Source organism: Synchiropus splendidus, chromosome 10 (genome assembly GCF_027744825.2).
Source record: "Synchiropus splendidus isolate RoL2022-P1 chromosome 10, RoL_Sspl_1.0, whole genome shotgun sequence".
Lineage (NCBI taxonomy): Eukaryota > Metazoa > Chordata > Actinopteri > Syngnathiformes > Callionymidae > Synchiropus > Synchiropus splendidus.
In genome coordinates this window covers 12,945,507-12,963,114 of record NC_071343.1, presented here as the reverse complement: position 1 = coordinate 12,963,114, position 17,608 = coordinate 12,945,507, and the positions used below count along the sequence as shown (strand labels likewise).

The 17,608-nt window shown below is 38.6% G+C and overlaps 2 protein-coding genes across 2 annotated transcripts in view; both read right to left on the bottom strand.

Moving 5' to 3' along the window:
- Positions 1-585: 585 nt before the first annotated feature.
- Positions 586-6,981, bottom strand: tnfaip6 (tumor necrosis factor, alpha-induced protein 6). The gene is made up of 6 exons (XM_053876561.1): positions 6,850-6,981; positions 4,456-4,593; positions 3,496-3,657; positions 1,246-1,474; positions 956-996; positions 586-888 (listed from the first exon to the last, which is right to left on the bottom strand). The coding sequence occupies exons 1-6, from the start codon at positions 6,947-6,949 to the stop codon at positions 776-778; spliced, it is 783 nt and encodes a 260-aa protein (XP_053732536.1). The 5' UTR covers positions 6,950-6,981; the 3' UTR covers positions 586-775.
- A 7,191-nt stretch (positions 6,982-14,172) lies between these two features.
- Positions 14,173-17,608, bottom strand: part of itgb5 (integrin, beta 5) — a 31,728-nt gene continuing 28,292 nt past the window's right edge. The window contains exons 15-16 of the mRNA XM_053876560.1: positions 16,722-16,888; positions 14,173-16,174 (exon numbers count right to left, since the gene is read on the bottom strand). Of these exons, the coding sequence (XP_053732535.1) occupies positions 16,079-16,174; positions 16,722-16,888 (263 nt within the window). The 3' untranslated portion in view covers positions 14,173-16,078. The remainder of the gene's footprint in view (positions 16,175-16,721; positions 16,889-17,608) is intronic.

Genomic DNA, 17,608 nt, shown 5'->3' with positions numbered 1-17,608 from the left:
GTAATAATAACATTATATTATTATTATTATTATTATTATTATACTATATCCATCAGATTGTGAGAGAGAGAGACCGCTGTTTATCTGCACCCCTGTCTAGCATCTTTGTTGGTGTTCGACATGAGTATAACAGAAAAAAATATCTAGTCAAGTGACACAACAGTAAAATAACTCCTGCCCCTCTGTCGTCTTCCAATAAGTATGATGCTCACATACATTTCTGATGAAGCCTTTATCAATTATTTTAAAGCAAAGAAAAGTCCTGAATAATGTTATTTCTTCCCTTGAGAAATCCTTCATGATGAGGAACCCTCAGAAACCATGACAAAATAAATGGAATTGTCTTCGTATAACAAATACCGCCTCTGATATTCGTTGACAAATAAGAGCAACAGTGCAACAAAAACAGTATGATGTGTTTTGTTGAATCAAGAACAAACAATGCACAAGTGGTGAACACTTTATTGAAATACTAGTGCTAAGTATATGTCAATTCATAAAATACAAACATACAAAAAATAGGTATTGGAATTTATAATTTGAGGGAATAACAAAGAAGTGAAATATACTTCGTCGATAGTTTACTATACATACACTCAGATTTACTACAGTCACATTATGTTTTAATTCAGTGGGAAATTAGGTTTGAATAATATTAGCAGTATGATTATACTTCCATCTGGCTTGTGGAAATGTTCAGCTTTCAGAATTGTAAAACATGTACCTCAATAAAATAATGCAGCACACTATAAGTTCACTGTTGTATGTGCTCTGCTCAGTGAAGGAAGTTAGAATGACGTGAGGATGCATTTACAGCTAGATATTTTAGCTGGAAGCCTCCGGCTGTGACTGAAGCATCTGAGAGGAACTTGAGCGTCATCACGTTCCCTATGAAACAAACAAAGTGGTGTCAACAAAAATATATTTTTTTCCCAGTACTTGACAATTGTCTCACCTGTACTCAGGATATTCTCGGGTAAATAATCACCACAGAACCTGAAATAAGAAGATGAAATGTTGAAGCAATACTAGTGGAAAACAATTACAAATATAGATGAATTATTGTTGTATCTGGACAGACGTAGTTATTGTTAAGTAGTAGTAGTGGTGTTAATACAAATAAAAGCAGAAGTATTAACTGTTATTGTGTGGTTACATTTTTACCTTACTGCCATATACTGTGCTACATTCTTTGTATAAGCAGTTATGAACCATCGCTCTATGAAAAAGAATTGCAGCACTCACCTTCCCACAAATCCGGACACGTCATCGTAGCTGTCATACACCTCCAAGTAATCCGCCAGACAGGAAGGGTCGTCCTCCACGTCAAACTCCCGGAACTGGAGGTGGATCCTCTGACCCAGACGCACGCGGATGTGCCAGTAACAGATCTGCTCATCCTGGTACTCCTCAGGGAAGCCAGGCGACTGGATGATTCTCTGCTGATCAGTCAGGACGCCGCCGCACTCTTTCGCTGAAGAAAACAGTTGTGTTAAAGGAAGGAAAATGTCCAAAGACCCTCTGCCTTGGTTTCACTGCTGCCTCACTTGTGAACCAAATCTTAATACAGTATTCCTAACCAGTTATTAAAATTCAACTCCTAAATATGGATTGGCTGGTACTGGGAAATATTGAATTTTAATAATTTATTTTGTAAGAAGAGAAAGCTAATTGCAAGTAATATAAATTTTATAATCAAAACAAAGACAAAGTGATGCTATCAACCAAATTAAAATGTACAAAAAAGAATACTCAAGAATAAACTTTCAGATCACATGAACATCATTATTATTGAAGTCTCTCATTTACAGCCAACTTAGTAAGTCAAGCCGAGAGATATTTATTTATACGGGAAAAAACCTTAAATACTGAAGAAATAAAGGAGAAAAACGTCCTGAGAAAGTTCACAATAATTATTGTCCTCTATGAATTTGTAATTCCAGCATTTTTCATCAACAATGAGGTTAGGATTTATGTTTATTTGGAAACATTTTTGGTTTTGGGGTCCCCAGTGCGTGCAAGCGTCTTGTAAAACAAAAGGAAAGAGCAGAAAGATCTCGGAGGGAAAAATAGAACGCACATGTTCTAAACTTCAGCAGAGGCAACCTTCAAAAAGGCTGGTCATAAATCTTATTTAATCAACCATTTTCAGTTCTAGTCTTTTAAGGAGAGACGTTTTAGACTTTAATAAACAAACATGTTTTTGTAGTAAATAATTTTCTACTGGATAATTATTTGGACACTTTTTTTTGTGGAAGCTCTTGAGAGTGAGAACTACACTGAGATTTGCCAAATACAATGCGTTTGGAATTCCCTGAAGTGTCCAGATTACTTGACAAACTTTATCTTGAACTTGGTAGGTCATGAGGTCAACACGCTTCGTAGGTGTTTATTTCATGCATATTTAATACATATTGACTTGGAGTTTGAGACATACATACATGTGAGAAGCTTTGAAGATTTCCTTAAAAATATATAAATAAATATTTTGAAAATAAATAAATAAATCCACTCCCCCAGCTCAGTCATTCTGCTCACATTACACAGGGTCATCCACCACTCACATGGAGGAGTAAACAAGCTACTAATGGTGAAACTACATGGACCAGGAGGAGAGCCAAGTCTGCCACCAGAGGCAAGATGCCAAGTGAAAGGCAGGTGAAAGTTCATTGAGTTGGATCGCAGGTTTCCAAACATTTATATGGAACTGAAAACAGAGCTGTGCTCAGCTTACACTTCAGCATAAACTGAGTAGACACAGTAGTAAATACTCCCCTGTGGATAAGCAAACAATACATGCAGGCAGGAAAGAATTTGTCCAGCTTTCAATTCAGGACATCAGATGAAAGAAGGGATAAAAGCTATTCTGTGTCATGCTTCCTTCTAATTCAACCTCTTGTTTATCATTTTAACGTTTATGATTGTTGGTCCATTTTGTACTGATTAACATCCCTGACGTCGTGAGGATAGAGAACATTCAAGACGTGGTGAATCCATCTCTGAGTCACCCCTACTTTACTTTTAAGGTGGTGGAAGATGCCTTTAAATATCACATATTATTGTTATCCTCATTGTATCCAAGCTGTCCAGACAATCCCACTAAATAAAATAAAACTCTTTTGCATTAATGTAACACTCGGCAACTCAAACCTCTTTGCTTTTTAACTTTGCTTTTAGAATTTTCCCCCAACATTATATCTGTTTCCTCACTTTTTATTACATCCTTTTACATCCATTTTGAAGAGTTACAATTTTTGCAAAATGATATTTTCATTTTTAAAACTGTATCGCTTCTTATTTTGCCTTTGCCTTTATACTTTACTTGGGAGGTCCTCCATCAACATCTGGTAATCCATTGCAACTGACATGGACTGAAAGCAACTTAAGTTGCCCCGCATTCTGGATACATTGTTTCATTATATCCTACTATGCTTGAAGCTGATGCTGCCAGAATAGCATTGAACGTATTTTACAAAGAGTCAAACTTATACTCACAGGTTGGATTGTAGCAGTAGACATCCCACTTCTCGCTCTTGTTCAGCCTGTATCCATAGTCCACAATTCCCACCTTGCCGAAACCACAATTCACACCTGCTTTGACGATTGGATACCCAACGCGCCCTTTGCCAAACCATCCAGCCGCACAAACATGGAAACCTGAACAGGAGTGAGGAAAGCTTTACAGATTGCATCTCGAGTGAAGACTGGAAGAAGATAAAGTTTACTCAGTGGTGAAACACTTGTATGACGACTCGTCCAAAATCAATGTCGAGAATATAGGTCTAGAGGACATTGCAATCTAGCTGTTGAAGGCCTGAATGCACTGAATGATTTAAATATTTCTTTTCCAATTTCAAGCTTCTGAAGGCCACATAATGTGATAGAGTGGGACGTATTTTGGGCGCCAGGCATTTTAGAGTATCACAGCCTGATTCATCAGCAAGGACTTCACTGTTAACAGGAACGAAATGTTGTGTTTTGCAATTCATCTGCCATGCACTTTCAAATGGCTCTGAACACAAGCAGATGTTTAAACAAATGTTTTCCAGAATAAACAGCAACACTAACTTGCTGGTTTAAATCCCATCAATCCAAGATTCTCTTTGTGCTTTGTGTTGTTTTAAGGAGCACTCAACAGATGCCTGCCAGACCCTCAGATAATGGTGCGGCCTCCTTGCTGGAACTCTGAGGGAGTCTCTGACAGGGCGCTGAGCCACCAGTGACTGGCCTGGGAACAGTGATCCTACCCACCCAGAAAGGTGTTAACCGGCTTTTACAATCCTTGCGAGGGTTGTTTAGAACGTCGCTCTGCCGTCAGTGACGGCAAAGTGGAAAAAGTGTGTCACTTCACTACTTCTGGCCTTTGACCTATTTTCCTGTGCATACCAGTTAGTTCTGTATGGAGGAGGCGCTGCGCAGCGTTTGCCCGATCAGGTGTGTTGGGTGGCTACAGACCTATTTCTTGAGCTGCCTTCAGTTGTTCGTAGGACGCCAGCTTCCCTCCCTCGTATTTGCAAACAGCTTTCGCCTCTTTATAAGTCAGCTGGTATCTCCCTTTGCGCGACTCCCGGTGGTAAACTCCAGCTGCTTGTTCTGTCACGTCAGAGAGCAGAGGAAAGGGCTGTTTAATCATTTGCAAAAGTAAAATCTGGCAGCAAATCAAGGTCCACAACATGAGAGAGATTCATTTTTATAAAGCTCACTTGGTGGATTAATGGTGTGTTATTGGACCATGGCCTGATCCCAACTGATTCTATCAAGATCTTGCTGAACATTACAGCCAAGACCATCAAACATCACATTCCTGGGAGACACTCTCGACCCTCTTGTCGGCCAATCTGGTCACACAACGGTCTGATGCTGGAGGCTTGGTTTTGCACTAATATTAATAGACAATGCTGAACAATAATATGACATGAATATGATTTATGAATCTATAATTTTTTTACTAAGACAGAATGTTGGGTTTGGTGCCATCCAGCAGAAACTGAATGAAGTCCTATCCAAGTTGGAAGTGATTCATTGTTCCCAAATGGAGGTCATTAAGTGTCTTTGGGTCGAAGAACGGTGGAGTCTCTTCATCATCATGTAGACGGTGCATCACTATGTGCTGGTGAAAAAAGAGCTGAGACAAAAGATATAGCTCTTCATTAGCTGTGCCAAGGAGGTTATGTTTCTGTTTGTGCAAAACAACATGGAAAGCTACGGATGGATTCGAATGACATTTTTGGTAACTATTTTCATTGAGACAAGGAACAAGTGATTCGATTTTGGGAGTGATCTGCATCAATGTCAGTAACTATTCATTACCATTGAGAGATATTTGTCCATTTTTGGCATTTGTGCCAGATTGGCATTTGGATTCAGGAATTTGTTTGAAGGATACTTTATCAGTGGGAGATTTTTTTGGCGCTGGACTGAAGCTGCGCTCTCTGTCTCCTTTCCTATCTTACTACTGTCACAAAAGTTTGAGTGACAAAACTCTATATATCTACCACTTATGTTTATTCAAAAACAGTACACACTTCCTAACATAGCTATAAAGTATTCAGAAGTATGTGGGGCTTCAATGAAGCACTAGATCAAATGCGGTTGCTAATGATGCAAACTGCTAGTAACCAATAATTACTGTAATAATTTACCGTACACTTTATTTTGAGTCACACTGCCACATGTGTCACATAAAACTATACTTGCTTCCAGCATTCAAGGAATTTAAACTGCATGTAGTTGAACTAAATAGCTTGAATGGTTCAGTTATTGTGTTTTTTTTTTTTTTTCTCTTCAACTATTCATTGGTTATTTTATTTTGTATCCTACCTTTTGCTAATTTTTTTAAATACTCTATTAGATGAGTATATGCTCACTACTACTACGCAAGAAATAAAAAAAATACTTTGTTAAAACTACTGACAGACGGAACTACATGCAGTTTTTCAAGGTACACTTGCAAAGTAGCTTCCCAAGCACTGATTGTTCTTGCACAGAATTAAGCGGCGTTAAGCTCAACCAAACAATATTGTAAGACAAAGACTCCGAAAAAAAGCTGCAGAGATGATGAACAGCCACTTCAAACTGTCTCAACAGCTGTGATCCACTCATGTTCACTAAACTCTACGAGTGAACACATAGACACCAATGCAGTGACTTACATGCATTGAATGAAGTAACATTTACCGAAAGAAAATGACAGTTTATTGTTATGTGACTAGGGCTCTGACATGATTTGAAAATTCACTTAAACATGTAGTGTTTCATTGACAATCTATTTTTCAGTACACTTTGAAAAGTGACTTATTTAGCAGGCTTGGAGGACGGACAATGAGCAATGTTGTTATCTCAAATGTCTGCCAGCGAAGGGCATTCACCAGATTCCCCCTCACAGGGGGGTCCACTGCTGATCTTGTTTGGGCTGTTACGCATGCTTGACTCAAGTTAAATGCAATCCTCTCTCTCTATCTATCTGGAAAAAAAAGAAAATCCTTGAAAATGAATTCAGTCAGAAATAACATGGTTTTAGTATAAATGCATGACTTTAAAACAGGATTGCAGCTCCAAATATTGAGAAACAATCCCTCATAATTCTGTTTTCCCCTCGATTTGCTCAGAGGCAAACAGAAACCCTGAAGTCATTCCCCCGGCATGTCGTCCCGGCAGCACTCAGCCAGCTAATAAACATGCAGTTTGGCAGAGAGAGCTGTGACTCCAGTGGTGTAGAGCCTGTTAATCCTTCTTATTCCCCACAATAAACCCCTGTGTTAGAGAAAAAGTCAGTGGTAAAATACTGTAAATACAAAACATTTGGAATCAAGCTGATTAGTCAGTAGGAAGAAATCGGATTATATTCACCCAGCCATATTGAGTTGTGAAATATTCCATTTTTGTAGCCCCATGCGTGCGCCTCTTTGAGAAGGAACCCGAAAGTCCAGAGGAGAGTGAAGAGGCGCATCCTGCTGCCGTCAGTGAGCGACCTCTCTGCGCTCCAGATGTTTCCAGGAGCCTGCGCTCGGCCCACCGACTCTATATATATGCCGCTGCCTCCAGAGAGAGAGGGGAAGTGACTTAGTCGGGTAGTTTAAGATAATCAACTGCAGCCACTATTTTGGGAAGTACTCAGAGAGTACATGTGGGTTTTCCTCTCCCATTAATTGGAGTCATCTGTGGGGAGTTGTATGTTGTTGGTCCAACTAGTTTTAGTTGTTGAGAAGCTGTTGACAAAATGTGCTTTGTTTCTAATGGATATCATTTGTTCAAATAACGCCAAGCATATTAACAACATAAAAACATTTAACCTGCCTTTTTAATACCATGACAAAGACTTGAAGATGAATAAGTACCTGCAAATATTGAAACAAGTTTTAACAATGCTTTACAAATGGGTTGTAACATATCTAAAACACTTTTATCAAATGCATTCATGTTTTTTTCTCTGGATTTTAACTTAACATTAATAATGGGGTATATTTGGCATGTATCTTAAAATTGAAAATGCAATCATTTTACATTATAGACCTATACCAAATTTGAAATCAATTTGCTGTGCATGCAAAAATGAAATGTTCAAAATATTCCACTAAATATTATATATGGTCATTTTTGTTCATTTATTTTCTTCAAGGGTGGCAGGAGCCTGCTATTAAGGGCAAGACATGGGACACCCTGGACAGGTTGCCAATTCATCATGGAGGTACATTTGACATATAAGTCCACTTGAGAATTTTTGTTGTTTGACATTTTAGGATTGAGAATGGGTTGCCACGCTAACTAGTACTCGTAGGCAATAAATAAACGTGAATACAGTTTTTTTTTCTTTCTGTGAACTGCCGAGACATGAGAACCGTTTTGAGCCCCTCAGTGTTTTCTATAAAATGTTACGTTTGGACGCAAATCGGTCACACATGATTGCTCTGTAATGGGCTGGCCACCTCTCAAGGTTGAACCCAGCCGAGAATGGGATCGACTCCCAGCTGTGGCAGAACACAGCATAACTGAAAATGGATGAGTCGTCACGAACATGCTCACTTCCATGAATTCATTCAGTTAGTCCAAGAAACTGTTGCTCACACAGAGAAAAGCGTTGAATGTCTGACACTCTGCTGGAGAATAATGGACTCAACTTTGGGAAATACAGCCCCTCAGGAAATGACACAGCTTGTATTTGGTCACCGATCAAATGAAATTGAGGTGAATGTACATTCTGGCTGGGAAAGCTTCTCCCCAATTCAAATGACTTGACGTTGAAGGCTTCAGTACCATGTGAATTTTTGTTTAAGAACTTTGAAAATATTGAATGCTTAAGCTATAAGTAGTTTTAAAATCAATTCCTACTTCTACGTCATCAAATGGCGTAGGACTAACCATACAAAACGTACCCTTGAAAATTTCACATTTTAAGTTGCTTACTTAAACACACGCTTCATACGCCCATCCAATAACGCTTCTCTGTCAGTTAATTTCATTAGACATACAACAATCAATGTCACGTTTCCAAGTACAGTGGTACCTCGGTTTTCGAATGGCCAGACTTCAAACAAATTGGAACTAAAATTTCGAGATTTTTTTGCTGCAGATTTCGAACGAAAATCCAGAACTCGAACTGCTTTGTTATTGTGTGTAATGCAGCCTCTGTATGCAGATGTGTCCCGTTAGCTCCATTTACTGACAGTTTTTTCTTCATATTGAGGTGTAAAACCTTTCCTGTCTCTGCACTGGACCGTGGTAGAGTGTCACAGGGGAGGTGCTCGCTCTCCACACCTCCGAGGCTGGAGCGCTCACTCCAGGGTTTGATGTCCTGTTGTGGGCTGGAGCTGGGACAGGGATGAGGCGAGTCTGGGACAGAGCGTTATTTGGTTTATGACTTTGTCACAGCCAAACTGCAGAGAAGCGCACATTCAGAGCTGGACACGCACCGGGCACCTCTTCACTTCTGGAGAGACGTCACTCACTCGGCAACCCCTCCCACATGCAGCATTATTTCTTTTGCTATTCATTGTAATGGGAAATGGGCTTCTTGAACGGCCGTCTGGAACGGATTGTGGTCGAGAACCGAGGTACCACTGTATTATATATTATATGATATTTGGCTCCAATGAAACCAATAAAATCCTATGTGTTTTATTGACATGAAAGTGATCAATGTGCATTGCTCTGGTGTTCCTGTAGCTCCGTCTCCACAGCTGGTCTTGGAGCTCTGGGAGGCCACGGGTGAAAACTGCTCATTCAATCACCATGAGGATGAGATGAGATGAGAACATTTGTTTTCACGTTTTTGTTCTTCTTTTTCTAAAATTCAGTGGATGTGTCGTATATTCTCATGAGCTCAATTGTCTGGAAATTACTCAAATTTTTTCTCTCATCACCAGTGTTTGAATTAGCTGAGCTCCTCACTCTGACCATGCAGACAAATGGTGAAGTGAAAGGGAGTGCAAGATGGAGACATTTGCGTAATATGGGACCTTCAAAATATTCAAATCAATCTTCACCCAAAAAAAGCGAGAGTTTCACTGAGAACAGTTTTGAGGATTGCATTTGCTGACATTCCCTGGATCTCCTGCAAAGTCACTGACCACACAGGGACTGGCATCTTCTTCCAAAGAGGGAGTCTTTGTGATGTTAACAGATGTTTTCAGACAGCACTAACAATGGTCCACTATTTGGGAAACTTTATAACTGCTGACACATGTGCAGCAACGGCAAATGTATCTGAAACAAAAAAACAGTGGAACCATGACCCTAAAGAACACCGTCTCTTGACAACTCCAGGATTGAGTCCAGACACTTCATCTGGTTTGACCTTGAAGACATGAATGTGAGATTCAGGAGGAGAGAGGAGGTTTTCTGCCAAGTACTCATTCTAGCCTCAAACCTAAAGCGCTGCGCTCATGATGAACGAGGAAAAAAAAAAAAATATGACCACAATGGGAGTGAATGAACAATGTTTTTAGCTTAATATACAAATGCCTACAACTATTTTCATCTCTCAGTCTCATTTCATCTCGCCATGTTTTGTACAAACATGATATTAACGTCACATTTTTTTTTGCCGTGAATGTTTGCATTTGCTTGTTTTCTTCATAATAAGGCAGGATAACTGTAAACACAATTGGCCTTTGGGGACCCATAATTGAGGTCTGATACTAATTGAAGTATTAATACCACACAGTCATGGTCATAAAACTCAAAACTGTACGTCTTTGGTCGACTTGCTTCATCTGTCAGCCAGTTCTGGCAGGTTTAGCTAGTTGACTAGTCTGAGCTGGATTTTTCTTAATGCCTATCTCTGGTTCCAACAATATACATTTTAGCAGGTCACTCAAACACTTGTACACTTAATAACCAGTACTTAAAGTCATCAATCATTCTCATCTTAAAATAGCACACAAAGTATATATATAATAATAAAGTCATAATTTAAATATCTCAATATCCTTAAACTCACTTGACAATATATGCGTTTATACTTTAAGAAGATAACATTTTCTTTTTCGGTTTATAAGTGTGCATCCTTGTGTTATTATTTTAAAATTCGAATGTAAGATAAATACCAGTACACAGCGAAGAAACAGAACTGGAGAAACAGAGAAGCGCAGGCTCCTGAACACAACTCCACAGCAAACACCCTCCAATTGGTTCCAGATCTCAGAGGAAATGATGTGAACCTCCATAATTTCTGAAGCGCCTCTCCCATTCAAACTCACACATGGAAAGTTGGGCTAAGACCGTGAAACCCTGACATGACGTGAGTTAGAGTCACACTTTAATGGGAGACTCGTCGGCAAAATTTCCAATGAAAACACAAGAGTGAGAATTTGTTACTCGCCGGAGTCTGTGTCGTGATGAAGCAACAATATATGTGGTTGCATTATTTTCGCAGCTGACGTCATGTCTGACTGGAAGATGATGGATTACCCTCGTCACTCAGCACATTCTGAGTGGCGCAGTCACTCAGATGTTGGACCATCTGAGTGACTGAAGACCAAAAGTGAGGAGCTAAATTTCCCAGGGTGCCACATAATATACTGACACTGTCGTGCATATACAAACATACGCACACTGCCACTGGCAGGGGCTGTTGAATATTACTCAAATAATATTGTGATTGAAATACAAATCAAGGGTATAGTAAGGAAAATATATCAAATAACTTGCATAAAAATGCATATATTTCATTTAATGCTTAAGGATTGTCAGTTTAAACAAACACACAGATAAAAAGTAACACTTACAGTTTCAAAAATCGATTTGGACTGTTTCAATGTCACAATTGAAACTCATAACTATGAATCATTTTCACATTTTTCATTTGACTCTGACCTCATGAAGGCAGTGGAGACAGTGAGTGGCACTTAACCAAGGTCAGGAAAAGACTGATGCCTCTTGTTAATGTTGCACTGTCTGAAATAACACAATTTATCGTGACATTATTTTTTTATTTCAGTCATTTTATTAATCTAGAAAGGCACTAGAAAAGTAAGTAGCTTGAGTCCACCCCCAACACAATCTCCCAACAAAGTATCCTTCAAAATAAATGACTGGATCCAACTGCAGATTAGGCCTATCTCCCAATGTTAAAGTTATTTTGAATGCAGACGTGCAACCAATCCAGCGGCGTCGAAAACATACCACCATGTCGGAGGTAGACATGAAGTCTATTCTACAGCAGGAGCCGTGAAATCAAGGATGGAGTCCAGGCTTGATAAACAACAACAGGATTCTGCTTACAAGGAGAATTCTGAATTGGCAATAGCTCAATTATTTTCTTGTTTCATTCTGATATTGTTGGTGCCATATTAAGGATCCATTTTCATTTGTTGCATTGGCGCATTAAATATTATTATTATCATAATTTGATCTTTTCAAGGGCACTTTGAGGACATGATTTCAAATAGCTCTTATTGGAGATGTTATTCAAAATAATGATAATAAATAATAAATAAACAATGGCTTTATAAACACGATCAGCTCACCCGTTAGTGTGAAAAACTCCACCGCCAGGACAGCAGATAGCGCTGTTTCACAACTATCGCAGCCATTGAGGACGAGACATTCGGCATCATATTTCATTTAATATTTGGCCGTTTTATAGACGAGAAATTTTGGATGAACGACAGGTAAGCTGTGTAATTGCTTGGTAGCTATTATTTTTCTATTTATCTAAGACTGATGTCATCAAGAGAAAACTGCATCCTCTTCTTTCCATAAACTAAACTAAAACTAACTTTTGAGAAAATACTTTTCACAAATACAGTACAACGTAATGCATCTCACAGCCAAAGCGCACCCACAATCAGTCGGTATTTAATGGATGTCATGACATGATGTCATGGCTAGTTGTGCTCATAAAAGTCAACTGTTTGCCACATTTTTATATTGCATATGGTTTAGTCATTTTAGATTTCTAATGTAACATAACATTCGGATGAAATACGTCATGATGATGTAGAAACAAGATATATATATTTGTCAGAATAAATTTTGTTTTCATGATTAAAAGCCTTATTAAAAGTCTGATATGTATTGCACATTGTAACAAAAAATGAAAATGTTTTCAATGTGATGATTCTGTTTGCTTATTTTGTTGTCTATATAGAGATATATAACAATCTGGAGATTGGGTTTGATTCCAAAGAAACAAGAAACAAGCAGCCCAGGACTTTTTCTTTGCCCATTCTGCACTTAGAAAGATGCTCATTATACGGTTGACAATCATATTAAGGGCCTGTCTACCCTGTCTCACTACAAAGGTACTGTACAGAGTATTTGTGGATTTGCCCATTTTTGCACATTGGAATTGAAGTCTAACTTGCTAACTATACTGTTCTCTCTTTCAGAGTTCACAATCTTGAAGTCTTTGCTTTATTTCAAATGGATGAATGAGAGGCTCACAATAAAAACAAATTGCATTTGTGTGTTGTCTTGATTATTATTGTATTGAAACTTTGTTTCATGAGTTTTTTTGTGCGAGCTGAGTACACAATTGAAATGTGTGTATTAGTATTAAAACCCATCTGTACAGCGAAACCACATACTCTTTTATTTGAGTGACACAAAAGTCTTACTTCAGAGTAAGACTGAAGTATCCGTTTTGTCCACCTGTAATTTTATAATAATAAGATTCAAGAGGCTGATAAAATAACGTGCAGTTGTAAAAATTGCCATAAAGAGAGTCCACGTTATGTTCCTACGTTAGTTGCATAATTTTCAATTATTATTTTACAGACGAAATTGGCTCTCCTCGAGTCTACAAATAGTGACCATAAGTGAAGATTTTTTTTTTTTTCGTTTTTTCGTTTTCCCACTCCTGGTGTTTCATGCCGGTTTTATGTCAGGGGCAGGACGCTTGAACTCAACGTGGGCGGTATCTTGAACATTTTTGACTGTAGTTGTTTTGGTCAGTTGCGCCATTTATCCGCTATATGTCAGCAGCGTGTAGGGAACTGAACGCTCTTACACAACTGTATATAAGCGTAGACGAAGAAGCTAGGTTTTCAAATAAGCATCATTTCTGCATCGGATGTGTCAGTTGTTTTTTTAGTACACTTGATGTCAGCGGATGGAGCTTCTCCGGAGGCTTTCCAGTTTCTACATGTAGATAACATCACCCTCCCCAGAGGCAGCAGGACGGATGTGCTAGTGTTCGGGTTCAACAATACATTTAATTCCATCGCTGTGACGTGACAAAGCTCACATTCACACCCAGGGGTCAGAGGTCTACTTGCTTTTGGCTCTCAGACAACCAACTCTGAATTTAGCTTTTGTGAGACGGAAAAAAAGTCTGAATCAAGGCTGTGAGAACGAACACCTCTGGGTATTGTGATTCATGGAACCGTGTTTAACGCAAACTATGGTGACCTGCTGAGAAAACTGAGGTCCTGTGAATCAATGTGGAAAACTACAACAGGGAAGTGAAAGTGTGACAGTCAGATAGGTGTGAAGCTGCAGACAGGGAAAGTGTGAATTCAGCGACCACAAGTTTTCATCACTTGAGTGGAATGTTTGAGTGCAATGATTCCGCACTTGTGACAAAAGGTGGCCTGAACCAGGTTAGTCATGTGCTTGTATCAGAGATAAAACCTCTTTCCAAAGTGATATCACCATCACATTATTGCTGAAGAAACAAACTTTGTTGTTGCTCATATGTTTACACAAATACACAGGAACAATCCAAACATGTCCGACTGGAGCAGATTTATTGTTTCTCAAACATGAAGTGAAACGAGTCTGGAAAATCCATGTGGGAAAGTTACTGCACGGAAATATTTTTTAATCAACCCTACAAAAAGAAAAAAATTAATTTCATTTGGCACTATATGTACACACTTAGAATATTTACAACTGCATCACTCAAACACACACACACACACACACTCATGTACACAATGTTGCTGGGACTTGTTGTTGAATCACTGTATTTATATTTTAGAAAACTCTGCATTCTTTTCTTTACACAAATAATATAGCTGTACCATAGACGTTACAAATATTTGCAAAATGTCTTCAAGTTATAAAAGTTAGTTCATCAACTTGAACCTTCATATGAAAGACCACGATGGCATTTCAAATATCACTGGCTGGTGGTCAGAACATTTTAGCTACATATCAAACTATGGAAGCTCTGAGCTGATCACATAGAACTTTAGAATGGAATAGTTAGCTGTTATTTTTAACGTACAAATGTTGCTAGCATCATTTGTTAGAGGGAACTTCATGGACCCATTTTGACAATGTCAGAGGGACATCAAGTTTGTAGACCAAATCATGGAGGCAATGCATTTTGGACATGGACCAAGAATGTTGCTGTTAGATGCAGAAGACAGCTGTGACCAGGGAGGATGATGGAGATGGTTTTAGCTGGAGCCTTGATGGGGAATTTTACCAGAAGAGGGTCAACATGACTGGACTGGTTGTACAATGCAATTACTCGGTTAGAATGTCTCAAACTATTCTGTAGAGACAACACAGTAGCACTGACTTTGTACATCAATCCGTCCGTTTGGGAAGGACTTGGACCCTGTTCAAGCAATATAATCATCTTCGTTCAAATGCACTCAACAGGGAAAATTAAAAATTTGTTCATACGTTTGTTTTTCTTGCAATAATAATATTAATCTTCTTTGTGCAATACATCATGTTGTGTGGAATTCATGAGGCATTTGAATCAGTCATATAAATCTTATATAGTTTTAACAATGTCACATAATGTATAGTACAAATAAATTATATTTATGACATGAAAAACCAAATTATATTGTTTAAACACATGTACGAATGAGGTAATAAGGATACAGCTTGTTTGTGCAAATTTAACATAATCATACACATTTTTGTTTTTCTCTGATGGCAGCACACAGGATGTGAAGTGAGTGTTTGAAAGTCCAAAATTCATGCTTGTTCAAGTGTATGAAATAACCTGGGCCAGAAGGGAAAAACAGAGGTTGCCTACATTTTATCAGAAATATTGATGAAAAAATAAACTCAATATTTAGCCCTCATTTTTGTGGATATAATGTGTCGGAAGCCGAGGACTTCCAGAAGCCAAATATTATACTGAATTATAGAGCAGAGCAGCGATCAGATCCAGCTTTGGAAACGGAAGGAACAAAGAACTCTGGGAGGCAACACACACACACACACACACACACACACATACACACAAAACGCTGACACAACATGTGAATATTCTCTGTGCAAACTGAGAGTGAGTCTGTCTTCTCTTAGTAACCGTTAGTACCTCAACAGCACGTGCTTCTTGACAATCCTGTGAAACATCAATCTATCAGATTATTCTGGAGTGTTTTCCTGTCTCGTACATTTTAGTGTTTTATAAAAATATACAAAGATAAGCAGATGCCTTGTGTCGGACTGAATCGTGTGCACACACACGCACACCAGAAGAGTCTCTTGAGGAGGACAACTTTCTTCTCATGGATGCAAAAGGCAACAGAAGTTTTTTTTTTATTTCCCACAGTCTCACTTTCTGTTCCCCTGGCGTGTTGGGGACGAGTGTGCCCGTGTTAGCTCTGCCCTCCAGGGGATCGCCTGGTTGGACCGGTCCTGCGGCGCCACGTGTCAGGGGTCCTCAGTGGAACCCTCCGTTGAAGGGTTTATCGTACATGTCGAAATCCGTCTCTCCGAAACTTGTGGATCCAGTTTGCTTGTACAGAGGGTTGGAGGCCTGCGGGGGCAACAGAGAGCAATTACTGGAACAATTCATGATTTTCATGGCACATTGTCGGTCCTTAATAATGAAAATAATGAAATAAAAATAGCAGCCAAATAATGAAACATATAAAACAGAACCATACATATGCTATTCACATCATCAATGTAATGGAATACTACATGTTGTTTTTTAAGAAAAACTATAGGTGTGGATCATAGTTAAATACAAATCTTGCATTCAGTATGTTTCTGAATTATTAATTTATTTGTAAATATTATTTTATTTGTGTGAAATGTCATTATGGACTGACTGAAGTAAATATAGAGAGCTGTCAGTAAAAGCCATTTAATGTAAAAAAGAAAGGACTTTTACAGCTTCTGACTTTTTCAGTGAATTCCAAGTAGCTAATTGTGGATCATCTCATTTTACATTTTGGCATCCACTAAGTCGACCAACTACCACAGTGAGAATTTGTCAGAATGAAAGTGCTTTCTTAAACTTAAAAAAAATAAACATGGGTGACGCAGCCAATTGGCACATGCCACTGTCGGTCACTCACCATCTCGTATCGAGCTCTGGATCGGGCGCTCTGGAATCGTGCAAACTCTCTGCGGTCATGGATGGTGATGGCCAGCTTCCAGGCGGCGAGCAGCAAGACTCCCACCAGCAGGATGCTGCCCACCACGGCCAGCAGCACCATCATGGCGTCCGGACCGCTGCTGCACTCTGAAAGACAACACAACACTGAAGCATACGCACCGTTTCCAACCTTTATAAATGATCATTGATACACTTTAGCTGCATTACTTCTGAAACTCCGAAAGCAACTTCTGACAACGTAAAGTAATGACCAAGAGCTTTCAGCATCTTTCCGTTTCATCATGTTCCCTGTTTGTGCGCCAATGCAACTCAAAATAACAGTAATAAGGACGTCCAAGTTTGCAATTTATCTGGAGGATAAGGATTAACTGGAGGCTAGCAAAAGCTAAATTTAGCCTGTTAGCTGCTACACAGAAGGACAAACCTATTTGTAGCTTGTATATTATTTTAATTTGGTTCACTCGCTGATACAAACAATTAAAGAAGAGAGGTACAATTAAAGAAGAAAGGTCATGTGATACAGGAAGTTAAACTCATGCTCCAGCAGAAAAAGAGCCACCTAAAAGTAATAAAAATTTTAGTTAAATTTGATAACATTGTCATCCTACATCCTACACAATGGACTTGTTTAATTATTAAATAAATAAAAATATATAATTTTTAATAAATAGAAGTGTCTTATGACACAGCTAAAAGCCATTAAAAAATTGAGTTAAATTTGATAACACTGTCGTCCTACATCCGACACAATGGACTTGTTTAATTATAAAATAAAATAATAAATATAATTTTTAAGAAATAGAAGTGTCTTATGACACAGCTTCTGAGTGGTTTTTATGTTTGAGG

Excerpts from the sequence above, each read along its gene's own strand:
- tnfaip6 (XM_053876561.1), bottom strand. The coding sequence starts at position 6,949 with ATGCGCCTCTTCACTCTCCTCTGGACTTTCGGGTTCCTTCTCAAAGAG. Across the intron at positions 997-1,245 it reads GTGTCCGGATTTGTGGGAAG|GTTCTGTGGTGATTATTTAC; the intron begins GTGAGTGCTGCA and ends TTCTTATTTCAG. Across the intron at positions 889-955 it reads CGAGAATATCCTGAGTACAG|GGAACGTGATGACGCTCAAG; the intron begins GTGAGACAATTG and ends TTTGTTTCATAG.